The sequence below is a fragment of the Falco punctatus genome (assembly GCF_963210335.1).
Source record: "Falco punctatus genome assembly, chromosome: 2".
In the NCBI taxonomy this organism is placed as follows: domain Eukaryota; kingdom Metazoa; phylum Chordata; class Aves; order Falconiformes; family Falconidae; genus Falco; species Falco punctatus.
The window spans coordinates 103003115-103030541 of record NC_137581.1 but is presented as its reverse complement, the minus strand read 5'-3'; the positions used below and the strand labels follow the sequence as shown (position 1 = coordinate 103030541).

The 27427-nt window shown below is 38.5% G+C and overlaps 1 protein-coding gene and 1 long non-coding RNA gene across 2 annotated transcripts in view; one reads left to right on the top strand and one right to left on the bottom strand.

Annotated features, from left to right (window-relative positions):
• Positions 1-27427, bottom strand: part of LOC308058547 (uncharacterized protein) — a 118575-nt gene that overhangs the window by 86091 nt on the left and 5057 nt on the right. The window contains exon 2 of the mRNA XM_080374476.1: positions 182-24009. Coding sequence (XP_080230602.1) covers positions 182-213 — 32 coding nt within the window. The 5' untranslated portion in view covers positions 214-24009. The remainder of the gene's footprint in view (positions 1-181; positions 24010-27427) is intronic.
• On the top strand, positions 24002-26301 carry LOC308058548. The gene is made up of 2 exons (XR_013925874.1): positions 24002-24828; positions 25791-26301. It is a non-coding gene; the product is annotated as an uncharacterized lncRNA (long non-coding RNA).

Here is a 27427-nt window from a genome sequence, read left to right as displayed (position 1 = left end):
GAGACTGCTGTGGGAAATGGTGTCAAAGGCTTTACTAAAGTCCAGGTAGACAACATCCACAGCCTTCGCCTCATCCACTAGGTGGGCCACCTTGTAGAAGGAGATCAGGTTCATCAAGCAGGACTTGCCTTTCATAAACCCATACTGGCTGTGCCTGATCCCCTGGTTGTCCTGTACATACCATGTGATGGCACTCAGGATGATCTGCTCCATAACCTTCCCCAGCACCAAGGTCAGACTGACAGGCCTGTACTTCCCTGGATCCTCCTTCCAGTCCTTCTTGTAGATGGCTGTCACAATTTCTAACTTCGAGTTAAATGGAATCTCTGCGGTTAGCCAGGACTGCTAACTAATGATTGAAAAGTGGCTTGGATAAATAAGGCGAGAAGCCAAAAGGGGTGAGATCATAAAGGATTTGATCTTTTTTTTTTTTTCTTATGGAGAGAGACAGGTTTGGAATAGAAGGGGAAGAAGGGGGGTAGGGGCAATGAGGAAAGCAGTACTGAAGTAAGAAGTCAAGGATTACATGTAAGTGGTATCTCTGGCCATGAAATCCAGTAGAGGATTATTATTCTTGTTCCTGGAAGATGAAGAAGCTGATAGAGGAGGGAACAAGATGTACTGAAGGAAGTACTGGATTTCCTTCAAAGATACTCAGCAGCAAAATAACAAGGACAGAGGAAATAGGCACTAAGGACTGAGTCAAGGCTCAGGATTCATGGGATAGTAACTTACACTGAGAGGAAGGCATGGAAATAAAAGAGAAATGGAAAAGGAAAAAGTAAAGGGTATGAACATTTCTTCTGCTGAAAGGATGTAAGAGCTAGCATGGGGACACTAAAGATGATGGGAGAATCTTTCGCATCCCTTGCTGGAGATTTTGGAGAAAATGAGAGAAAAATAAGTATGCTACAGGGTGAATGAACATGCAGTTTTGCATTTGGACAGATATGCAGACATCGGGAGTATCCAGAACAAAAGTAAGAGCTGGAGAAGAGGTGAAAGTTTTCAAAATATTTCTCACCAATAAATAGAACCTATATATTTTGAAGTAAGTGTCTCAGTGGCACAGCAAGAGGGACTCCCCCCATAACTAAAAAGAAGGCATGGTATGTGAAATAAGAGCCCATATTAAGAGAACTGCAGAAGTAACAGATGAAGGGGAAACTTTTTCCTTTTCTTGTGTGTGACAGTTGGGAGACGAATGCTACAGATGAGTATTGTCATTCAAGAAAGAGAAGGAAAAGGATTATGGACAGAGGCAAAGCAACGATTACAAAGGTTGGAGGAATATGTAGAACCTGTGGAGCTGGATGAATGGCTAGGACAGTGAATGGTGATGATGGGGATAACAAAAAGGGGATATGAGCTGAAAGTGATACAATCCAACCCATGAGGTAGAACTAAAAGTTACAGTGAGTATAATATGAGAGAATTGTAGAAAAGTAAGGGAAAGAAGGAAGTATAGAAGAAGAAAAAAAAAGACACAAACAAAAAAAAAACATGTTAGGAGAACAGGAAGCTGGGAAATCAGCACAGGTCACTGTAATGAGATGGGAATTCAGAGGAAATTGCTTGTAGTGCAGTCTTTGCTTTCCCACTGCAGTAGTATGAAGACATCATTCCCACTCATTGCACACTATAGTCCTCCCCAAGATTTGGACAGGGGCAACATGAATGAGGAGCAGAGTGAACACATCAGCAGACACACATTTAAGATGATAAAGTCCTGATCTTCACAACTGGGGTGAGATCAGAAATACACTAAGATGCAGAAATTCACTTATAAGCACTCTTTTAGAATTACCCTTGTTCAGTGGGAATCCCCATTCAATGTACAAAATCAACTGAGAATTGCCAGGATGAATCACAACAGTGGTCCAACTGGCCCTAGCCAATACGAGAGATGTCAGGTTCCAGACACCTTGGGTGTAAAATCACTAGAAAATATGTTGCTCTTTAAGTCACAGCCCTCATTTCTGTATTTCTGTATGTATTTTAATGCAGTTATTTCTGTATGTATTTTAATTCAAAGTCCCCTCTGAGTAAGCCATGTTCATCATAACTCTAAGATTGCAGTAAAGGCAAAGGGTTATATTTATTTATAAATATATACCAAATTAATAATTATTTTTAAATTTTTGCATGTAGTCTGGTGGCAATCTTGATTTTGATTTTTTTTTCTCTTTGTAGGAAATGCACAAATGTTCACAAATAAGCAAATTTCAAGAGATGAAATAGCAAAAAAGTACAATGAGTAAGTATGACCACTGAACTGTAGTCACATGCATCAAACAGCAAAACATCTCCACCCTGGGACACAAGAAACAGCTGGAATTACTAGGAAACTTAATGGCATGTACGTATCTAGAGGAAATAATGGTTCTCTTATGGCCACCACCTTCTCTCTCCACCTGTGATTTAGTGGCCTTAAAATACCAAAAAAATTACTCATTTCAAGTGTAGGTTACAAGAAAGAAGTAGATTACCAAACCAAAAATGAGATGCAAATATTCTTTAGGTAACGGTATTTCTCACGTGTGTGTTACAAGGGATCTGAAAAATTATTTCACCATCTTCTCCTGTGTGCCACAGTGACCTCCATGAATCCTGCAGAAATTCAGGCTCTGATCCTGCAAACAGATATACTCCACTTTAAACTTTTGAGTAGTCCTGTTAGCTTTGCTGGAATTACTCTTTCACATGAAGTCAAGCATTGTTATCAGCATTTCTATTATTAGGGAAAAGTTTCCAAAACTCATTAAAGTATTTGTCAAAGAAGCAGGTCACTGAGTAGGATTCTGCCAGGGTACTAGGAACAGAAGTGAGATGTAGGCCACAACCTAATGTCTTGTTGACGACTGCTCCAGAAACACTGAATGTTGCTGAAATACCTCTTTTTATCTGGACAGTCTCCTGGAATAAAAGAATTTGAAGTGTATTTGAGGAATTAAAAATTAACTAACAAAAAAAGTCATGAGAATACAGACAAGCAAGTATCATTACTTTCACTACAGTCAATGCTTCACAAGAAGAGAATAGATTGACATATTAAACAGATCCATTCCCACTTCTGTGTGCACAACCATTTACACTTCTGTTCTGCCAGGAAATTCTGAACATTTAGGTGTGTCTACAATACTGGCCAGTGAATAGTAAGAGGTATGGTTTAAAAACTGCTTTAGTTAAACAACTGTGAACGCTCATGGGAACCCAGGGAGGGTATATGGGGTGTTATACTAGAAACATGAAGTGTGCTGTAAGTTAAATATGAATATAACCTTACATTACCCAAAAGACAATTTCTTAAATTGCACATTGCTTATCTGACACCACACTATGTATTTAGATCAGTATGGTTTTGAAGGCCCTACTATGTCAAGGCAATGAAATACCATGGGCCTATAGCCCCAGCAAAAATAAAGGGAAGGCATCACTTTGTCTGTGAGAGCAGAAGACAAGTTTGGGAGCTCACTTCTCCCCTGTGGTTGGTAAGAAACCCTCATGTGAATACACAAAGTTTCAGGATGAAAGGGTAAAAGTGAGAGAAGTTTTAGATTTTCCTTGTAACGTTCCCAAGAGAAATATCAAACAAACCCCACACCAGTTTGTTTAATGAGATTTGTAACTTAAAATGACTGCAAGTGACTGTAAAAATCAGATTCATTTCTTGAACAGAAACATGGAGAAGGGACATTTGTGTAAGACTATATGCCTGTGACTTAAAATAGTTTGTCATTCTGGGACCTGATTTTAACTTTTGAATAAATGATAGTACCTGAGTGTCAAGTTTAATTAAAAAAAAAAAAAAAACACTCACAAAACAAAACAGATGAGATTTTCTACTTCAAATAGAGAAAGCTGTTTTCAAATCATTTATCTAGCTGTTGAGTCATTGCCTAATCGAACATAAGTAATAGTTGCATGCAAGAAAAAATAAGGTTACACGAGATTTTCAATTGAATTTCACAATGTCTCTGAGTAAGTGCATGTATCTTGCAAAGCTATGTATATGACACATATTTCTTTATTTTTAGAAATATTTTGGCTTTTCTGTCTTCATACATTGGATCCTGATTTCATTGATGTAAATTCACGCTGAAGTGGTAGTCTTCCACAGATACATTAGGATATAAATGTGGGACCAACACAAATAAATTCATTAATTCTCCCCAGTGAATTTTTATTAATTTTACATAATATTTGAACAAAATAAATACTTGCTATTTCTATGATACATTCCCTATGGGCTTCAGTATTAAGAACACAAGACATTATTTAATAAAATGGTTTGAATAAACAACTACATTTAAGAATCCATTCAACTAATGAGGCAACAATTCTTTATCGTTAATATCACATTATATCCTGCAAGAAAATTGGCTTCCCCATCAGTGTTCCATCTATTTATATATTCCAGATGATACTACAGAATTTACTTCTATTTAACTTTATTTTATATATTTTCAAAGCAAACCTACTCCAACTGACAACTCTAGAACACTCATGCTGCTTTAAAAAAATCAGTGGGAGCATGTCCATCCAGAAAGTCCTATTGTTGTGTTTTTAAATTAAATATTACACCTGTGTTTAGTATTCAATTGACAAATTAACTTACCTAGTGCCCTACTCCCAAGGAGGAACTGAGCATCTCAGATTTTCCAGTAGATCTATGATATAATTGCCTGGAATGAAACATTTTTGTTTTCAGTGAGCTCAAATAAAAAAATCTTTCACTGCACTAAGCCCTTATAGGTCATCCCACTCCCCAAGTTTTGCTGAAATCCAAGACCTTTTCTTTTTTAACTAATTACTCTTTTTTTTCTCTGTGCCATATGCATGTCTCAGAAGTCAGTCAGAATATAGTAATCTTGTTTCACATTGCAAATATTGTGGTTAAAACACAGTCCTGTTTTGAAAAAGATGACAAATTAAGTGGCATTTCCTGTTTGAAAGAGGGGAGCAACGGAATTTTTCAGGAGTGTGCAATGCTGGTGACATTCAAGGGAGGCAACTGCCTTCATGGCACGGTGCTCTGAGCCTAGCGTATGGGGTAACTCTGCTCTACAGTTCAGACTGTAAGAAAAAGTATTCCCTGCATTCAGAATAATACAAATGTGTTCATGCAGATATTCAAATCAAATATCACCATGTTTATGAATTAATTCAGTGAAGAACCTCATTTGCTGTCGTAACAGAAATATCTAGGCAGCCAAATATTTGTGTCGTCGAGAAACTTGTAGTGTTGCTGAAGCTGATGTCTATGGAGCATTATTCAGGTGACACCCTCCTTTAGTTGAGTCCTAAACTGAAAACTTCTGCCTTATCTATTTACCAGGAGGTAGGAATGCAACATTAGTGTAGGTCCTTAGATGCACATCTAAATAAAGGTATGAAGTGTACTTCTGCAAAGCTGTGACTAGATTCCTTCCCTATCAGCCCTTTTTACTTTGTAGCTTTGCTAGATCAGGGGAGTGGACAGGTAGGTAGTAAATCCAGTCTACTGACTTTAAACAGAACTGATCACCTGAATATGACAAGCCTTTAAGATTTCAAACACTATTATCAAAATCCGGACTTCTGCATATAAATATACACAGAAAGCTTTGATGTTGATACCAAGATAAATTTTGTTACACTGCACTCCATAAATAAGAAACTCATCAGTTAACTATAATCACTGCCTGCCAAGAATGCCCTCACAGTGCCAGATGTCCAGCCTCTCTCCTTATTTATAGTCTTTGGCAAATAGAGATCATTATAGGTACATTTAGTCAGATAATTTATTCAAACCAGTTGTAAATAAACCTGCAATTTATTCAAACCAGTTGTAAATAAACCTGAAAATTGATAAATTCCATTTAGTAGCTTTGATGAATGTATTTCAGATGTTTTCTCCTGAGATTTTTAGTTTTTAATCACGGAATCTTATAACGGTATTCAGATCACGTCACAGTAAATTCAAGTATACATCTGCAACATATGTTAAAAACAAAGCCAAATAAAAATTGAAATGGCAATTTTGTAAATACATACCCTAAATCTAGCAGAGTAACTCCACAAAAACTTTGCAATGTGTTTATGTTGCTAATGTTGGTAATCAGTACTGGATCTTGATCACTATACCTATATAACCCCTGAATGAGGAGGATGCTGAGGTTAATGCACTTCGTTGTGCCTTTCTGGTTAACTTTTGACTTGGCCCAGGCTCTGTGAGTAGGAATTACCTGAAAAAAATGTAGTGTCTAGCATAAGTAGGCCTCAGCATCTGAGATAAATGTATAGATTTTCTGTAGAGTCATGGAGATAAATAGGTCTTCTAAGGGTACAAATCATCTCCACCCAGAGTAAAAATCTAAAACAAGCCAGAGGAGCTGTGTCCAAAAAACTGTTTCTCCCCACTTACAGACGTGACGAAGAATCCAGAGTAACTAACACAGACACAGATGTCAATACTATGAAAGTCCATCTTACATGAGATGAACTCCCTGTCAAAGGTCTAAACCTGCTTGCATTCAATCCCAAATGGACTTCAGAATTGCCGTCCTGTAGAAAGACCCAAGTCCATTAAAACAGTTGTCCCTGGAACACCCTGGCAACAAAAGCTTATACTAAAAGACTTGTTCCCCTGCACGTGCAGCAAGTCTCAAGCAAGGACTGACATTTCCCATGCATTGAAACCTCCTCAGTTCTAGTTCTCATATGAAATAGGTATACCCTGCCCTATACCTGGCATCTCTTCTAGGGATTTTCAAATATCCAGTAGCCTGTTCTGGCAAACATCTGGAAATCTGGTAGATTGCCACCTGCAGCAACAGGGCCAATAAATTGCTACAAAAATGACCATCAGTCACTTAACCAATAAAATTAGGTCAGCAGTAAACATAAGATAAAGCCATCCACCCGTAGTATGACGTACAGGATATAAAAATACATATACCTTGACAAGCTGGTTTTTAGAATTCTTTTCTGAATGTCTGGTTTTTTTCTAAGGTAAAGCATCCAGGCGCCCAGGCAACAAATATTATGCACAAAATTCTATGCAATACGATAAATGGTGTTTCTGTAAGTAAATGAACACACATTCTTATACAGGAATTAAATATAAGCTAAACCAAGAATGAGTGTGTAAGTTTATGAATAAGTGAAAGTACACAAAGTAAGGCATATATAAACTTATCTTGTGTTATATGAATCATTCTTGACATACGACTATAACGGCAGCCTTCATTAGAAAGGGGAACAGCAAAAACTTCTAAGAAATTAAATAGAAATGCTTCCTAACGTTCAGTGGTTTGGCATTCTTTGTTAAGAAGGTGAAGAAAGCACAAATAGACTCTGCATGCATTTTGTGAGTCACTTCAGAAATTAAAGGTTTTGTGTATGAAGCTATGTCACTTGGAAAAGAGGATATGGTATGTATGTGGTGAGCATGAATATACTAGATACCTTTCTTGTTGTTAGTTGTGGCCTCTGGTTTATAAATGCTTATCTTTCAAAGGATGGCATTTCAGACAGACAGGTAATATTTGATACCTGAAGGTTTTCATTGTATGCTAGAGTGTAGATACAGCCTATAGAAAGGAAGTTGGCATTGGAGTTGTAGGGATTCAGGGTAATAAGTGTCTGTGTGTGGTGTAACCATGTATGTCTTCTTGGATAATAAATTGATTTACAACCCTACTGATCTTCCAGATGATGTTGTCTTATCTTTCCTGAAAATCATTCACAGATAGTTAGCATTCTGAGAAGTGCCCATATGGCACACAGTCATCTGGTGGCTTACTGCAAATGCTGCCATGGGCTGGGGCGGAGAGGAGAGGGATATATCCATCTGCAGGTATGCACTTGCATTGATTTCATTCAAACCTCCAACAGCAGACTGAGCCACACGTTTATAGTGAAAGTCCTAGAAGAATTGGAGTGCTATTTGTAATGAGCTTCCTCATCCCGCACTAAATTCCCTCAGGTTGAGGGGGTGTGCAGGTACTGGTCTGTCTCATCTCCCCCGAGACCATCCCTTCTCCTCTCATCAGCACTTCTTTGGCAGCAAACTTTCTAGCCAGATGGGCGCAGTTGCGCACACTGAAAAGAACCAGAAAAATGTGGTCTTTCAACCTGTCAGATAAATTTGCTACTTTGAGATCCCTTAAGACATGAAAGTATCATTCCAAAATGGTTTCTTTCATTGAGAATTTTTTATTATTATTATTTTTGGAACCTTGGAAACATGACTGATTATTCATAGTAATGTATGTCTTTATGAGCATCAAATACACAGCAACATAGCTGTTTGATGGTTTAAATGATTAGAAAGGAGTATTTCCCTCCTGAGTTTCACTTTGTGCTCAGTTGTCAGCTACTGCATGGAGGTAAAGCGACGAGGGAAAAGTTTTGGCTGATACTGAATCTTCCTTGGCTACTCTGCCACCTGTTCTTCCTGCAGGGTAGGAGAATGAAAGGAAAGGGAGGACAAGCTGGAAGAATGAAGTTGTGCAGTGGTTACACTTTGCTGGGCAGAGCACAGGGATGTTAGGTGTTTCTCTTAGCAAACTGAGTTTCAAGAATTCTGCAGTAAATTCGTACTCCAAATTTTCACTCAGGGAAGCTTGCAAGCCCTCACAGTTGCACACAAACACACTGAAAACATGATCCTAAAATGCAGCACACATGAAGGAACAGGAAAACCTGTTTTACCACTTCTAAATCAGTGTGCTGCTATTTTGCTTCTAATTTCAGGTCTTTGTACTTAGAGACATCACATAGAGTTGGTAAAGAATCCTGCAACATAGTGCAATTTTATGATTACCATAAGCCTCATGGAAACATTTCTGTTTCAAAAGACTTTCACTAAACAGCGAGCAGCATTCCCCCTGGTTTCCTGCCAGCTCATCTCTGCGAGCTCTGATCACTGAGGCTTGTGGCCCTGGAGTACCATTTCCCTCCCACTAGGATTGCCTCAGGACCAAAGTCCCAAATTAAAGTAGTACTTTTAGGATGCCTTAGCAAAAATTCCGGCTTCTCTGAAGGGCAGGAGAACCTTGGTCACAGAGGGTTTTCATATTCCACATTATGCAGAGGTTTATGGAGTTTTTGCCAAAGCTGGGCTTTCTCTGCATCCTGGACTTTGCACTTCGAAACAGGGATGTGCCCTGAGTGGCTTTCCAATGACTCCTGTGTGCCAAAGACTCCCTGAGAGTCCAAATACCTGCCCGCAGTCTGCCAGCTTCTGGGAGCATTCCCTGATCAGTCCAGACCTCCAACTGCAACGCACTTGCCAAATCTCACTTCCAGCTTAACTTTGCAGGGGGGCAATTGTGTGTGCCCGTGTTAGCCACACTCAGGATGATGAGAAAGCTTGAAAGTATGATGGAACATTCACAGAACCAAGACCTATGTGGATACAGATATATTCTGCTGCATTGTCACACCGTTAGCCAGTTTATTAGGCATAATGCTACTTCCCCGTTCATGTGTTTGCTGTTGAGTCAGGCTCTGGTCTGGGGTATTTTTCTTTGTTTTTCTCCAGTTCCGGAAATGTAGGAGGAAGAGATGGTCCAGATCCTACAGTTAACAGACACAAGCGTAATCTTATTTAACCCAACAACAGGACCGGCCGTGTGAGGAAGTGCTGCTCACCTGAGCAAAACCACAGGGTATCCAGTCCTCAGCACTACTGTGTCCTTTGAAAATAGAGCATGCTGTTACAAATGCAACTGTAACTTTTTGTCTGTGCAGGATTGTGTTGCTCTCTTTCAAACAAGACAGATCTATTCCTTCTTCTCTCCCTCTAACAGAGATCAGTTGAGGCGGTGACTCAAAGTAAAACTGTTTGCCCCATTGAAGACCACAGCCTCTCCATTGAAGGCTATGTTAGATGTGACTTAATAACGTGATTTTTAGGCACATAATTACGAGTTGGTTTCTCAAGACAACCTGATGCTGGTAACACATGCTGTCAGACCCTCGAGGTTTGATTATTCTAATTCTGCCATTGCCACTTACAGAAAGTTGTGAGTAGAGTCCTAGGGCTCCTCGTGGCACTGAAACATCCCATATATAGCCTTCCCTGCAGCTATGAGCTTTCAGGGTGTCAGACTGAAAAAAATAGACTCTATTTTTAATTTTTGCTAAAAAGCTAAATAGAAGTATAGTTACAGTGGTATTGCTTATAGTGAGATCTTCCCTACCCAGTGAGTTTCTGCTCCCAGCTACAACACAGTTTTAAGTGTGACACTGTCCTGCCTGAAGTCCTTTCTCAGAGGTGTGTTACCCCACTGAAAGCAGCCCTCTACACTTGTTTTATTTATATGTTGCTTTTGTTTTACTTACCTATTCATAACTTCCTTGAATGTAGAGTGCTGGTAATTAATGAGAATTTTTAATTACTGTTATTCAGTAAATAAGATGTGCGTTAAATTACTAGTTAGTATTGTTGCTGCTGGGGCTGTTATTAATAAACCTTATTGACATTTATTAATAAAACTTAATGACAGTTAAAAAGAAAATGCAGTTGTGTAACCATGCTTACAACATATTTAGCAGGCTTATATTTACAAAGATATACAGGATTTTAGGAACATGTAAGACCATAGAAGACATCCAAATGTAGTTTTTCATTCAACATATCTATCTCTGTGACATAAAGGTATTTATTACCATATTACCAGGCAATTGGTTTTTATTTTTTTTAATCCCATGTCTCTATAGTAACAATGAGTGTTGTCATTAAGGGGATTCTGGGAAGGAAATATTTATCACTGAAAAAAAGCACAAAATCCCATGTATTTTACAGAAAGAAAGAACATTGATTGAAGACTGACTTCTTCAGAAATTTCTGAACTTTTGCGTAGCTTGTAAAAATTCCCCACCCACATTATTCTCTTTGAAGCATACTCTCACAGAGCTGTTCCTTCCATTTCTTGCCATAAAACTGTCAGCTGAGTGTTTCATGTTGTGATACAGCTCTCTCTGTTACAGGAAATCAACCTAAGTAGTTTTCCTGTGAGTATAAAAGAAGCACATAAAATCCATTAACCCTTTCAATACATGGTATATTTACACACTTGTAACCTTGCAAGTCTTAGAACAAAGGAAAACAGACTCAATGAGAAACAGCAGTGGTTGCAGAGATATATTTTTCTTTAAAAAACTTTTACCTACTGATTGGGTATTTTTTTTTATTTATCCACAAAAGATATTCGTGGGTGTTTTCATGAGTGGCCTTCTTCACAACTTTGCTATTTCTAACAGCTGCAAAATAATCTTTTTCATACTAAATATTAGCATACTCTCTCAGCCTAGAAAATAAACATTTGGTTTTCTTGACTTGACAGCCTGATATGTTGTTCAAACAGAGTTGTGCCATGAGCTCAGATCCAGCTCTAAATTTTTAACATGTGGTAGATATTTCTGATTTAGTTCCTGTGAAACCTCTGGCTGGATTGTTAGAAACATGCAGACTGCAAGAGATTAGGAACTCTGAATAAGGTTATACAAATTCATAATCCTTAGCTAAATTTTCTTAGACATCCAGACAAAGTCTGGAACTGTAATAAGGATACCTTGCACTGTGGAATTCTTAATAATTCTTAACGTCCTGCAGATGATGGTGTATCATAACACCCACTCACTTAAAAGTATCCTAATATTTTATATGAATAAAACTTACTTTGCAGTCCGAACTGGAGAAGACAGCACAGAGGTCTTTAGCTTAAACCATAATAAAAGCTAAGCAGGGATCTTAAAATCAAGATCCAAAAGCCAAAATGTATACCATTAACTCCATCTATCAGAATTTTTTGTCTACTCCATACGAATTTTGCATTCTTCTCCAAAATTCATTTATCTGTGCTATATTCTACTGTAAGATGAACTCTGCTGTCAGGAACAGACATTAAGAACCATCTTCAAAAGCAAAATAGGTCATGTTTCAGGGAAAGGATTTTTGACCTTCAAGGGGCACTCACAAATAGCTGCAGATAGCCCCTAATTCAGACAAAATATTGCCAACTCTTCTTTTGTGAGGAAACATGAGGCTCACCTAGCCTTTCTTTTGCTTTGTATTCAGTCTTATATTCTCATAAATTCTGAACTGCAACTTCTTGCTGTTCTACTACACATTCTTTGCTGAGGATATGTCCCCATGTACCTTTGGTGTATCGTCATAAGTTTTCAATGAGTTCAAACAGTTAATGGTTATCATTGAAGTCAGCTGTGCCTTAGTCCAATTTCACATCTTAAACTCTTCATCTTGGGAAATGCAGGAATAAGTCAATACACAATTTCTTTCATAGCACCAACCTGGCTTAATCCAAAACAAAACATTCACCACCCTCAGAAATACAATAAAACTTCTGAAATAATAATTTCCACAGACTGGCAGTTTTCTTCAGCCTGAGTGATCAATAATCCATAACATTCTTCTGATTCGTAGAAATGTAATTATGATTTTTCAGGAGGAAATACAAACTGAAGGATTTGATATCTGGTCCGTGCTTCAGGGCACTGATGTGTACATGATCTACACATTTTTCTGTGTGGCTTATATAAAAGTCATACAAGTACTGCCCCGACTGTTCAGGGTACTTACAATAAGGAATACAGTAGTTCTTAAATGCCATGTAAGGAAGACATATAGCATATAACCCACAGGTAGAAGGAGGATCCACAGCTTTTAAGGCAGAGTTTTCTGGATGGCTCTGATTTCCCCTTCTCTGTGAAAGTGCAAGTGCAACAGTTGGGTTAGGATGGGAGAAAAATTTCTCTTTTAGTTTTAGGTCTAAGTTTATCTCTGGGTCCCAACTAAGACACCTACAGGATGTTTTAGCTTAGTGAGGGACCTAAGCGATTTGTGAAGATCATTTCTCCAAGCAGGAGTCACGTTGGTCTTCAGCCCATGCCTACCAAGACTGAGGGGGGGAAAAAGTAGAAATATAAAACTTTCCTGCATAAGATTAAATATGTCTTTCTGTAGTCCCAGCTTAAACGTAGACTAAACACACTTCTGTCGTGATTAACTTCTTCGGTCACATTTTCAATGGCTACACTTTGCTATTCCGCGCTACAGTCCATAGGTGCACAGAAAAGCTCCAAGAATTTCTTAAGAAGCCATGAGGAGATACATGCAAATTCAATTTTTCTGAACTCTGCTAAAAAAGCATCTTTTCTTATTTCATTATTTAGTGAATGCTCCTCTCCCCCCGCTCCCTTTTCCTCCTCCCAAACCCAGCAGAGATTCCTCTTCTACCCGTCACATATTGTCCCTTAACTGGTACTTCCTCAGAAAGAGAGGCTGAAGAGGTTTATAGATGCCATCACACTGGCAGGGAGCATTGTCAGAAGCCAGCCATGCCTCTATGTTCCTCACCAGCTTCCCCCGGGGCAGGGACCCAGGGGGCTGCCCCTGGTCCCTGCAGGGGCCACGGGGGCTGCACTACAAAGCACCTGTGCATGTCCAGGACTGCTCTGCATCAAGTAGCGGCTCTGAGCATCAGGTGTGCTGCCTGACACCGCTTGCGGTGTGAGGAACTAGTTTGCCTGAAGAAACGGAAGATTCCCACAGGACATTTTGTGCAGACCAGAACAGTGGACAGAGCCCACCTGAGCAAATGGGTGGCAGAAATCCAGCCAGTTGCTGTTCATACACAGAAATCACATACAAAAGTAATCAGCAAAAAAAGTTGCATTCCCCCACGATGTCAGTAAGATTTGAGAATGACAGAAGTGCACTGGATGGAAGAGTACGGGCATCACACTGCCTTGTCCTCTGGCCCTGTGGTTTGCAGCAATATCCATGTTCCCTCTGGTTTTCCATGTTTGAAAGGATGACAGTGGTTTTTACGACCAACAAAGTGGTCATCCATTGTGTCAAAATTATTGGCAATTTATGTTCTACTGCCTTCCTTCCTAGAATCAAAGTGGACAATGCATGATTGTAAAAAGGACTATCTCACAGACAGCTGCTAGAAATTAAAATCAGTGATAGTCTGGGAATAAAAGATATCAGTTCTCCTCCAAGAACGAAAGAAATAATAATAAAGAAAATACCCAGAAACTATGAGAGCTCCAACTGTAAGTTGAGAACACTGTTAGAAGAAATGCCATTAGGATACAAATCAAAATGTTATTCTTTGATATCTGGATACAACTCAAAAGCACTTAGAAACTGCACAGAGTATTTTGGCATTATTAAACATATTTTAAGTATATCTGAGTTCTAACCAGTCACACCTAGACTTATTCAGGATGCATTAAAAAGTGTATTTTATAAACATAGCCCATTCTGCCATGTAAAGGTAATGTCAAAGGCAGTTCACAAGAACATCCATTCTCTTTTTTTATTAGAGTTCTCCTTACTAGTTCCAGTTTTCACCGCTTTCCAGGACCAAGTCTTTTCCTTTCCTCAATGTAATAGAAAGTACCTGTTTTCCTTAGGATATAGCTTTTAAAGCAGCTTTCTCCATCACTGCTGCCTACTTCCAGGACCTTGAGCCCGAGGGCTCTGGAGGTCATGTGCAAAGCCTGATCTCCAGCTTTTTTGCTGGAATAGCCTCCAAGTTGCACTTGAACGTTTGTGCAGCCTATTGCTCTGGCATGCCCTCGTCGATTTCTCACTGTCAGTTTTGACACAAGCAGAGAAAGACCACAAGCAGCTCATCTGCTTTTCCTGAGCCTCCCCACCTCCTGGGGTACTGGCTCTAGCCTTAGTTCCTCAGATAAGGCTACAAGTTCCACTGGACAAGTAGGTCCCCCAGAACATCTTGCTTGTGTAACAGCTTTAGAAAGCAGCATCTCCATTGCATGGGCAAGACAGACTGTAAAGAAAGGGTAGGCACTGTTCATCAGTGTTTAAAGCTGCATCTAGGACATATGACCTTTGAATCATAAAACGAAGGTAGATCTGAGCAAGCGCATTCTGCCTCCTCTATGGCTCACCAGTAGGATTTCAGTATCGCAGAAGAAGTCATAGGCATTTACAGAGTAATTTGGGCCACAAGAAAAAAAGTTTTCCTGTAAAAGCAACTTTAAGACCCAGGACTGCACAAGCTGAAGTGCCAGAGGCTGTTGCAAGGAAATAGAGAACAGAAAGAAATGGTTTGAAAAAGCTACAAATACACATCTCAAATTATATTTTATACACTTCACTAGGCAGTGTGACAAGAAGTGATAAATTGTATAGAATGATTTTTGGCTAATTGGAAAGTTACCTTTTAAAGAATTTATGTTCAAGAATATATTTTATAATCAATGTCACAATTTCCATCATAATAGTAAAAATGTACTCAAAATAAAAATATAGTCAGCTTTTATTGCAAAGCCTAATTTTAGCAGTTTGGGAATTTTCAACTCAACTCATTAGAAGAATAAAACAATTTCAAAAAGGAGAAGAAGATGAGTCTGGAAAGTCTGAAGAAAACTGCAGTTAATTAAAGGAGAAGTTTGTTGTCTCTAGATTGTTATTACCTTTTCCGGTGACCCATAATTTAAACCACTGCAGTTACTCATGAACAAGCTATATTTGAAGATGGCACTTCTGTCATTAAACAGTTTTTAATCAAATCTGGCATTTCCACCTTTTGAATTGTTTATTTTCTAATAGAGCTTAAATTGTGATCTGCTTCTGTCTCCGATAGATGTCATTGGGAGTCTTAACTGCTGTCTCAAATGAAATTAGTACTGAGTGTTATGGGTCTGACCAGTGTCATACTAAGCTCAAACTCTCCTTGATTTCCCTAAGTTCTGGACTGGAATCTATTGCTTGAACGAATGCATTGCCCTCTGTTGGTCAGGCATGTGTCATAGAGCATCACAGAAGATGGGCCATTGTTTAGGAAATTTATGTTTTTGTGTATGCTGAACAACTAGAAAGACTCCAGGAATTTAAAAATACATACCATAGTTTTAGAGACTAATTTTTTTTTTAAAAAATGACCCTAAAGGTCTTTTTTTGACATTCTTGTAAGGTGTTACTGCTTTGTGCCTCTCAGTGTAGCCACTGAAATCATATTCACACACCTGAAAATACAAAGGGCGTTTATGTTTCTTCCAGGAAATTCTGCCATGGTTCTGTGCCGTACTCAAGTGCAGAACCACAGTGATAATTGTTGTAAGATGCAAAAAAGAGTTTAGGGAGCGAAACTCAGTGGAGCAGAAAGAAAGCATGGGACAGCCTCAGCAGTACCCTGGACCACGGCCGTGCCACCAGACCACCTCACGGCACCAGGCAGTCTGGACATTTGACAATGATTGCCTGCCTGCCTTCAAACACAAATGCACATACATAACCCTAATCAGGCAACCCCTAATTAGGCATCAGTGTCTAATTGACAGCTTTTCTGCTAAATTACCCACATGTATTGTTATTAGCAACATTAGGATTTTATTTGCTCTTTAACCCAAAATCATCTATTGATAGATATATTAACTGGTGTTTTCATGCATTTAAGGCAGTCCCTTACAAACCAGATAATTTTGTGAGTGGCAAAATGAACAAAATTTGGCTGCCTATGGATTTATAATTGAGTTCCCATGTGGATTGTAATATTTAATGAGTTGAACTCCAGTTACCAACCTTTCCACAAGTGAGAATTTTAATAAGGTCTTTCCTAACCTGCTCACTTGTTTTCACAAAAATCATAGGAGCTTCATAACCTCAAGATACCCCTCTGTCATTGTGGGTTCAAATTAACCCATGATTTCAAGTCATTAGAGACAAGACCAACAGATACACACTCAGACATACACATGCCAAGCAGGATTCCATGTCTCATCTCCTTAGAAATATAGGTTTCCAATTTATACTGAAAACAAGTAAAAATGCAAGTTAAAAAAAGAATTTGAGGTAAAAATGAAGATGTTTGTGTTGCAGTATAATCAGGCTGGAGGCAATCCCAAGGTCTCATCTCATTGAAACGGAACCTTCCTCTTCTTTGCCATGTAAGCTGGCCCCAGGTTTGGGCCTTACATCAAGTACCAAGAGAAGACATTTGGAGGAGAGGACCAAGTAGCTCAGTGTTTTTTCTTTTTCCTAGGCAATGGCCCAAGAGAAATCCAGTCTCCTTTCAACCCATACACATAGGAAGAAAACAGAGAAGTGACTGCCATAACCTCACCCACCCAGGCACATGAGCATCAGAGCACAGCCAGGCTTACTGCCCTTTTCTCCTCCAGCAGCGTGGGTGGTGGCAATGTCCCCAGAGCAGGCCACCTTGGAGATAAAATTGTTTATGTTTCTCATAGCTGCTTCGCCTGGGATGTGTCAGAGAAACACCACGGCTCCAGCCACAGCTTCAAACTTCTCTCTATAACCACAGGAGTCAAAATCTATCATATTGTTAATGAGGCGTGAGGTTCTGATGTAATCATGTAAGTGCAGGTCTGCAGACAAGCACCCAAAACTTACATAGGCTCAACAGGGAAAATGAAGGTGTTTTTAATTACACACCTAAAACAAAGAGAAGAACAGTGTGTGTAAGGTGGAATTTGACAGTTTTTTATTTCAGTCATTGGCACACAGAACTATTGTCCTTCAGCAATCTTAATGAGTTCTGAAACTATGTTTTTAAAAAAATCACTGAACTTCCAAAGCTTGAAGCAAAAGAAATTCTGTTGTTCACAGTGAAAATATAGTATTTTAAGAGCATACAGCCCTCAGTGTCTGAAGAAAATTAGGAGGCAGCAGCCACACCTTTCCTTGCTGAAAATTCACATAAACTGGATTTTTCTGGAAATATGGTCAGAACCTAAGAACTGTATAAATTTATATCTCCTGTACCTTTAGACCAACCTGTCTTTCCAGTCATCTGCACTGATCTTTCAAGAATGTTAAAAATGTCATATAATTTTAATAATAGGCTTCCACAATCCACTGTTTTACAGTCTTCCATGTACACCCTGATTTGGCTAGAACTTGTCCCTGGTTTTAGAGGTTTGCAACTATTTCAGCATCTGTTGGGTGTCTCTGCACTTTTCATGAAGACAGGGAGAATTTTATCCATCTCTCGTTGTTTTGTTCTGCCTGGATCTGCCAGGGTTGATTGTAAAATGAAGAGTCCATGCAGGACAGCTCTGGATGAAAAAGTAATACAGAGAAAAGTAAGAAATAGCTCACCACAGTGAATTCCCGCTCCAGTTAGATCTTTGAAGTTACTGGCATGAACTCTCTCTCACACATCATACCCCTAACTCGTATAAGTGTGTCGTCTCTACTAAACAATCCTTTATATTTATTATTATTACTCAATTCAAAGGCTGATGCCAAGCTGTCTGAGGAAAGGAAAGTACATGGTGTATTTTTTAAAAATCCTCACCTTCATTGGAGTTTTCTGTTCCTTGGGGTTTCTCTTTTCTTTCTTTTTTTTTCTTTTCTTTTTTTTTTTAAGCTCTGTTCTAAGAAAAGGAAAGCAGGGGATTTACTAAAGGCAAGGCAAGTCGGTTAGTTATGAGTCACCTTCATGACTTATAAAGGGTCTCAAATTGTTCGGAGCGGGCTTTCTTCACCTAACTTGTGCTGCAGGGATATCAGGCGACCAGCCAGACCAACTGTGGCAACTGCTTCTGCCTCAGTTGCTTTTTTCATTTGCCTTATTTCTCTCAGTCTCTCTCTCTCTCTCTCTCTCTCTCAATCTCACTCTCCCTCTCTCTCACTTCAGAAGAAAAAAAAAAAAACACAACCCCAGCTCAGTGATCATGGTTAACCGGTGAGATGGAACAAAGGGGAAGTCTGTGGCCTTCTTGCTGCATTGGTTTTGCTTGCATCTCTGTGTAAAGAAACTGCCTCATAGCAGGTAGGTTTTTCAGTTTGGTTCTTTGGCTTTTTTGTTTATTTTTGCGAGTGCTCTTTTTTAAAAAATGAGAGGTTTGTATGTTAGAGGAGATGGGGGCAGGTCAAGGGAAGGGGCCCCAGGGCATGGTTTAGAAGTATCAGGAGTCGGAGAGGCTACACTTCAAACATTTACACACATGCAGAAATCCTCAGGCAGGCACCCTTATGGAAATATGCCTTCAGCCATCCAGAATCGCACACGGACAACCCGTCTTGAGTGAATATAAACCCAGTCGCCTTGCTGTCTTTGCATTCAGTTTTGTAGGTGACCTCACGTTAACTGATGGGACAGCACACATGAGAAAGGTGTCTGCGGTCAACTAAGAGGACGTGGGGTTACATGCTGCTTTTTAGCTCCTGCACCCCTCCCTTTTTTGTTTTGAGATGAATCGTTTAGAAGAGCATGCAATATGGATTATAATTTCTGCAGTGTTTCAGTTATCTATTTGGAAGAGTTTTATGATTAATCTGCAGTTATTCTCTTGCCTACAGCTTGCCAGAGACATTTTGAGGTGGGGAAAAGTAACTGTACAGATTAGTTTGACTTATTTAATTTTGGCCATACAGGTAATTTTGGACATGGAACAAGTTCTGGACCTCGTTTTATAAATATGCAACAGAAAAATGCCTTCTTTAAAGTATAGCCATTAGACTTGCATCATTTATATATGGTTTGTTCTAATTCTTTTTAAAATTATGATGTTTAAAATGTCCATATAAAAACTTTATATAACTTCCTTGAAATGCCTATCCATACTGACAAAATAGTATCTCCATGCTCAGCATTAATACCTGTCTGGTGAAAACTCTTAAGGCTTAATTTGGCCATAAAAATTTTCTCCGAACTCAAATTTGGCAGCCAATATCTAAGATTAACCATTTCCTTTGTTAGCTTTTTAATATGTCGATTTTTAGCGTACAAACAAGCAAAGCAGCTGAAATATAGTATTAAAAAAAAAAAAAGTAATCCAGCTATTTGATCCACAAAGTGAAATAAAGGCACATTTTATTTTAGAGGGAAGTTTTCAGCAGAAAAAAGCCACTTCTACCCATACACACATCTTTCCAGTATCTTAAAAGACTTGAATCCAAGTGTTTTTTAAAAAATAGCTTTGCTTTCTAAGAAATTAGAGGAGAATAAAGGACTTAAAATTCTCCTGAAAATGTAAATAGGGTACCTGAAAATGAATAAATGAATGCCGGGTGTAATGTTTATGTGTAATGGCCTTTTGTAGGTGATTGAAAGAATTATAATTATATTAACCCTAATTCTTTTTCAGACAAAATTAGATTTCTGCTATTCAAGGGTAAAAATATCTCTGAAACTGGTACATTTCTTTTTGGTCTTATTTTTTACAAAAATTATTTCTTCATGACTGCAGAGGCAGAGAGATTCAAAAGCCACTCTCATATACTATACCAAATTTTGGTTTTGACAAATATAAGGAAATAAGCATATCCAGAGGGCAATGAGCAACATTCTGAGAAAGATGTAAAATAGATGACGATGTTACCCTTTGGCCAGCACCCACTTCTATCTCCCTCTGGTGAATGTTAAGGAAGGATATGCAGAAAGACAGCACAGATGGAAGACCTAATTTTTCTACAGCTGCAGCTGGGTGATGTAGGTCCCACCTCATGTCACTTGCAAAGCTATCAAAGCTATTCACACAGTCTGCTTTCTGGCACATCTCTCAAGACCCCAAAGCTCCTTCAAGTTTTTTCTCCCAGAATCAGGCCTTCAGTTTATTTTCAACGGGTATTTGAACATTGTGCTTGTGAGCTGTGTCTCATTTATATGCAGGTAAATGGAAATAAAAGGCTGAGGCTCACTAGGTCTGTTTCAAAGCCTGTTGCAGTCAGAGTGGGTCTCTGTTCTTTAACTTCAAAGCATCAGGCTTGGGATCTACCACAGCCTGATTCCTCCAACATGACTGTGAGTGTCATGTGCATGAGCACTGCAGAATTCTGGTCTTGGTGATTTGCCTTTTCTCCCTCCCACCCTCCTACTGAAAGGGGCTTTGTAACAGAGGTGATTGCACAACCCTAAGCACCTTCAAATGAGGCTTCCCAAAAGGCAAAGTTCTAAATTTTTTTTCCTATTTGGAGAACACCATTTATCTTTTCTAAATTGGCTACCAAATTTTGCAGAGTTGGAACTACTTCCCTAACCTGTATGTGGTTTTCATTAAAAAATTATATTGGGAAGTACTATCAAAGTTGGCATGTTCCCTCACTACCAATCCAAAGAAAAATGTTTGAATTTTACTCCAGATTCATGACAAAGGATTCCCTCCAGTTGACTAATAGGTAAATGAGAATTTGGTCATTTGGACTGGAGAGGCAATACTGGCTAATAATATCATAGACCAACACACTGGATACTTCTATTCCATCAGTAGACCAGCATAAATCCACCCAGACCCTTGAGGTGCCATACAATGACGTACAAATGTACAGGTGGAGAAACAAGCACTTGTCACATTTAAACTAAATAGTTTTAACTGTACTTGTGGTGCTCCTTCTGAAGGGAATCTGAATATAGACTATGATATGGAGGAACTGATTAACCATTAATATTTCACTGACCAAAGAAAATCCTAGGTTAGAGAACAATGAGCTACCTACACTTGAGCAAACATTTTAAGTCCCTCAATAACTCATAGCTATTTTTTTTAATATTTGAAATACAAAAATAGCTATGAATATGATTTCACACATTTTGGAAGAAAGATTGTAAAGTAAAATTACTGTAGTCAACATTTATTTTCCATTAATGACATAGGTCTCAGTAAGGTCTCAATTAGTTGCATTAACATTGCAACAGAAATGAAGATAAACATTGTCACATACTAAGGAAACTACAAAGAGAAGAAATTAAATATATGTGCATATCTGTATACAACAGCAGACAAAAGCTTGGCATGTTTACTAATTTTACTTTTTTTTTTTTTTTTTTATTGCTTATAGTTCAGACTAAGTCATCCAGCCTCTCAGTTTATACGAATTGCCTCACAGGCTTTTCAGAAAGCACTAGCAGGTGTCTTTAACCTGCCATAGCAGAAGTTTAGGAGCTTTAGGAGGTATTTGGAATAGGAGACATGAACTGTGGAGAAAAAATGTTTGTCTGAAGGAGGGTGGTCTATAAAAATGTATGACAAGAAGCAGAATAGACTAGACTCTTTCAGTTGCAAGGGCCTTACAGCAACCATCTAGTCCAACTGCCTGACCACTGCAGGGCTTACCAAAAGTTAAAGCATGTTGTTAAGGACATTGTCCCAATGCATCTTAAACACCGCCAGGCTTGGGACATCAACCACCTCCCCTAGGAAGCCTGTTCCAAGTAGATGAATACAGTAAGGAACACAGCTGGTGGAACAGATCACTTCTGTATAGTATTGACAGAAAAGGCGGAGGTACGACTTGAATGTGAATAGAGAATAACTGAAGCAGAGATGACACTGGAGGAAAAATTATGTGTAGTAGTTGATATGTCTTAAGTCAAATGTCGCTACTAAGAAATCCAGAGGGATACCTCAGACAAATAGGCAAAGTCAATGATTAAATGAAGGCTAAAAATACAGAGACAGGTCTGTGGCCACAGAGGTGGAAGGAGAACAGAGAAAGAACAGTTACAAAATGATGAGGTGGGACAACATTTTCAAGTATGTCTGACCGTCAAACAGGGATGAAATAAAGGGTAGAGCATCTAGCCTAAGAGATCAATTTTGAAATGGACAGCTTCTGTGGAGGTAATAGCAATGAAAGCAGATATAAAGTTTGAAAATTAAATTAAAACACACTCCTATCTGACTACAACAGATGAAGGACAGGACCTGATGATCAGAGATCAGCAGATAAGATAGGAAGAATAAGTGCGTTATTCTGATGCTAGTGACTGAAGGAAGAGGGTGCTAGAAAGAGGAAGAGGGAAATGACACCATATCTTAGGAGCTTTTTCTTTTTTGATGTTGCAAGGGAAATAACAGGGGATTTTATTTTATTATATTTAAGCATGAGTATATGTTCATCATTTCCACTGATGACAAGGCCACATTTTTAGAGCTGTATGAGAAGACAGGCAGCAATATATGTATTTGTTCATGTAATGGAAATCTGACAGCTGTACAAAAGGCTGTTACAAAGGTTCAGCAAGAGGAAACACATGTCATTTCTCACCACTTCCTGATGAAGCATGATTTTTTTTTTTTTTTTTTTTGCCTTTAGCACACAGAAGCAAAACAGTTTGCAGCACTGGAGATGCTATGCAGCTTTTAAACCCCAAATTAAAATGCTAGGGTGCCAGCCTAGGCAAAACTATTCCATTACATAAATCCAAGATCATGGGAGTTGAAAAGCACCGAAGACAGAAGCTTGTGTGTGGCTACAGCTACCTGCTTATCCACTTTTGCCTAGAAGGGCTGGCTCTGGAGTAAAGCTGCAGAGACCAAATACTGCCTGAAGTCTCTCACTTCCCTCCATGCTCAACAGTAATGTTGGAAGCAGGCACATGCAAGTACAGCAGTCGTTCAGCTTCTTTAGAGAATCAACTATTAGATCTATTCAAGTGATCAGTTTCAAAACCATCCCTTCTCCAAGACTGAATGCAGGAGAAGGCAGACTGAGAAGGAAAGTGCTGTCAACCACAAAAGGCTGCTGCAAACCACAGATAAAAATATTCTCTTTTTTAGCAAAACCCATAGGACACTGGCAAACCTGAAAAGGCTATAAAAGAATTAGGGTTTGGGAAGCATGGTGTAAAGAATAGCAACCTGGAATACATTTAAGAGAGTGCAAATTTACAAATGTTCTATAAATATTCCTGAGGCAACAGACTCATAGGTGACAGAAGCTTCTTGTAGCAAAGCCCTTGTCCTACTGCCTAGTGTGATCCTTATCCAAAGCTTAATGAAGCCAAATTTAGTGTTCCCACAAGAGGAACAAACGTTTTGCATCAAGCCTTTCATAAATATGTATGCCCGCTGGGTGACAGTGAATGAATAAGGAGTCAGGGACTTAAGAGACATTAAAAGCACTATAATTGAATCAGAAAATAATTTAGGTTGGAAGGGATCTCTGAAGCCCATCAGATCCAAATCCCTGTTCAAAGCAGGTTCAATCCACAATAAATTCAGATGAGACAATAGACTTTTGTTGCCAGAATTATTTTGTTTGCTTTTTTCCTAAAAAAAAGAAAAAAATTAATACCTTAACTTGCATCTCTCGTCCTCCTCCCCTGACCTGCACCCCTCACCCTCCACACACCACATATGCACACACAACCTTCAGGAGTACTGATGTATAGGTTTAGAAACTGTTCGCTTCATTGCCCACAAATGCAAATGTTGCACCACAGGTTTCAGTGTCTGACTTCAGTGGGAGTTTAGCCTGAACACTCAACAGAGCTCTGAATCATCATTTTAAATTTGAGGTTTGGAAATTTCTAAACCACTTTTTTCTGCCTACCAAAATTTTGTATTCATCTTGGAATTTTTCTTTGCTACTTACATACCACAACCATGTACTTGGCTGGTTTCATTTAGAGTGGCACAAAGTGAAAGGTAATTTCCCTAAAATCTCTAAATTAGATCACAGTCTTACTATGACATTTTAACTTCCTCTTAAAACATGTGTTAGTAAGAGTAGGGAAGTTATAAAAGTACATAAGTTTCTTTAAATTTACATACAAAAAAGATATCCAAAATTGTGTCTGTATATATTGCCTCATTTCCCATATTGTTTTTCTTGTTACTTTTTGCTTAAACAACAGTAAATGTGTCTTTTTTTTTAAAAAGTGGTTACTGGGAGACAAAACAGAAAGCAAACAAGATTCAACAACTTCTGAACACTGCCCAGGAGCGGATACTTTATTTTAGAATGATGGAGAAAGGAAAATATATTTCAATCAAGACATACTGAGCAAAGAACTAACTGGGCATTACTTAGGCCTTTTTAAAACTGCTTGGAATGACTGTCTCAACTATTCCAGCCTTATTACCAATGTAAGTAACTGAAAATTTAAAAAAAAAAAATCAGATAATTGGATATGTAATGAGGATTCTCTTACCTTTCTTTTACTGAGTGTTTCTACTGTACTGTGTGATTTCTTTGCAGATTTTTGAAATATTTTATAGAATTACTGATTTCTAAAACTATGTTTTCTTTGTTAGTTTTCAGGAGAGAGCTCATAACAGGCTAAAAGACGTTAAAAATAAATGCTCAACTTTGGTCAAAAAAATTCAGCACCTGTTTTTTTTATGGTCAAAGCATCAGTGGCTGGTTAATATTAAGATAATCAAATAATGTCCTGTTCAACACAGACAGTTGTAATCATTAATTTCATTCTAGCCTACTGGAATGAGGATGTAGGAGCCCTGTATATGGATCCTAGATCTGTCCAACAGCTTTTCTCTCTGCTCAGTGCTTATTTATTCCAAGATCCAAAGCAATATTTGTTGCTTAATCTCAAACACAACATACTAATTAAACTGTGATTATTTCTTAGCTCTGTTTCTTACATCCTGTTAAAACAGTCGGCTCTCCTAATAGGCATTTTGTCTTAAGTTAAAATAAACCTAAGTCAATTTCGCTGTACTTTATCTTGGGCTCTTAACATTTTGAGGAACTGACTGATATTAGAAGTCTTCATTAACTGATATCTAAAGAAATACAAAAATTAGGTAAGACTGTGCTACAATCTGTCTTTCTGCTCAATGCAAGAAAGCAGCACACAAAAATGCAATAAGCAGAATGATGGACGTCCTTCAGAGAAAAATAGTGAATGTACTCTGGTTTTCTTATAAAAGTAACTAAAAAAATTGCAGGTTTGACTGTTTTTAAACATACAGCAGATGGTTCCTTTGTATTTAACTGACTACAATCCTTTTTCCTTTAATGGCTCTCCTTTCTCTGACATAATTTTTTATATGCATTTCTGTCTTTTTTTTTTTTTTTTTTTTCTTAGGTATATCAAGGGGAAAACCAGTGGTTTCAGTTCTTTATGTCTCACACTCCAGTCTCTGGAGTTCTTCTATAGGCTGTATGTTGTTAATGCTAATCGTGATAGGGGTTTTTACCTCTGACTGACTCCTACATATTAGCATTAACACTGTATCATGCCTCTTACCAGAATTCACATGGAACAAACTGCTGCTGTGGGAGGATAACAGAAATTGTGAATCAGTCAGTGCTATGCTGGGGAAACCTCTGTTCTACATGTAAAAAGACGAGTTGTTCTGCATACAGGCATGCTTGCTAGAATGTTTGCTTGGTTTAGAGTCACTGGAAAAAGCAGGGGGGGAAGCAGCTTTGTGTCATTACTAGGATGTAGAATGTGTATCATTTTGAGCACAACAACCTGTTTTTTATTTTGGTTTAGTGCTTTTCAGGTCTTCTGGTTTTACTTCCTACACAAATATTTCATTTCTTCATTTTATTTAGGAAAGAAAAATGAAAAATTAAACTTTTGGCATGTATGACTGTGCATTCGATTCATTTCTACAGAATTTTATTATATTTAAGAGAACAGCTGACAGAAAATGTTTCTTTGAGGCTTTATAGTCAGTTCATTAGGAGAAATGGGTCAATGGGCCATTAGGAGAAAATGAAAATAGATTTATTTTATTTTAGGATTATCAGTGCAGTCCAACCTTTTAGAAATCCCAGAAAATTCCAGAGAAATAGGAAAGTATTTTTATATTTATTTTGTGGAAGGTTGAAATACTCACAGTCACAAAAACTGAGTGACAAAGCCAGTCTTTAAAACTCTATCTTATGCCTTAATTAAATCTGCTTAATGAATAGCTTAGGTATGAAACGTTAATTTGATGAGGGAGTAGAATGGCAAACAAAAAACCTCAAAGTACTCACCATTAATTAAGAACGAAGGTTAATGTTTGTGCTGTATCAATATGTATACCCTTTTCTGTTCACAGTGTTTTGAGTGTGGACCCCCAGCATGAGGTATGATTACACAGCACCTTGAGACCACAGACGTTTATGAATCAGTGGTCTCACATATAAAACAGTCTCACATATAAACAGTCTCACTGAATGTGATTTTTCCACTCACACAACTGCTGCAAGGTGTAAATGTTTTCCAAACCAGGCTGTAAGTTCAGTGGCTCCCCTGGGGATGCACAGGGGCCATGATCACCAAAAAGCTTCACCCCTTCCAAAGCCAGAGCCATAGCTCTGAGAGGGCATTCTCAAAGTAAAGCACATTTTTGTTAAAGAAAAGCATGTTCCTATTCATTTTGCAGGAAAAACAGCTTTGAAAGTGGGAAGGAAATTGTGGCAAAAGAGTAAAGTCAATAAGAATTCTCATTTCTGGGAACTAGGGTGAACAGTGAAGCACAGTTCGATTTCCCTCTCTGTCTAAGGCAAGGTTTGGCAGTATCAGTTCTCTTATTGAAGCCAAGGTGGTCCCCAAACCCCTAGGAGCAGGGTGGTCCCAGGCTTGCAGGTCACTGCTTCTTGTCTTCTCCATGGTGCAGTTACCAGAGAACCAGCAGCAAGCCCAGTGCTGCCCTGACATGGTTGCAGTACTTACGGAACACCTAGCTGCATGACTGACACAGAAAGACAATTTTAAAGCTAAGA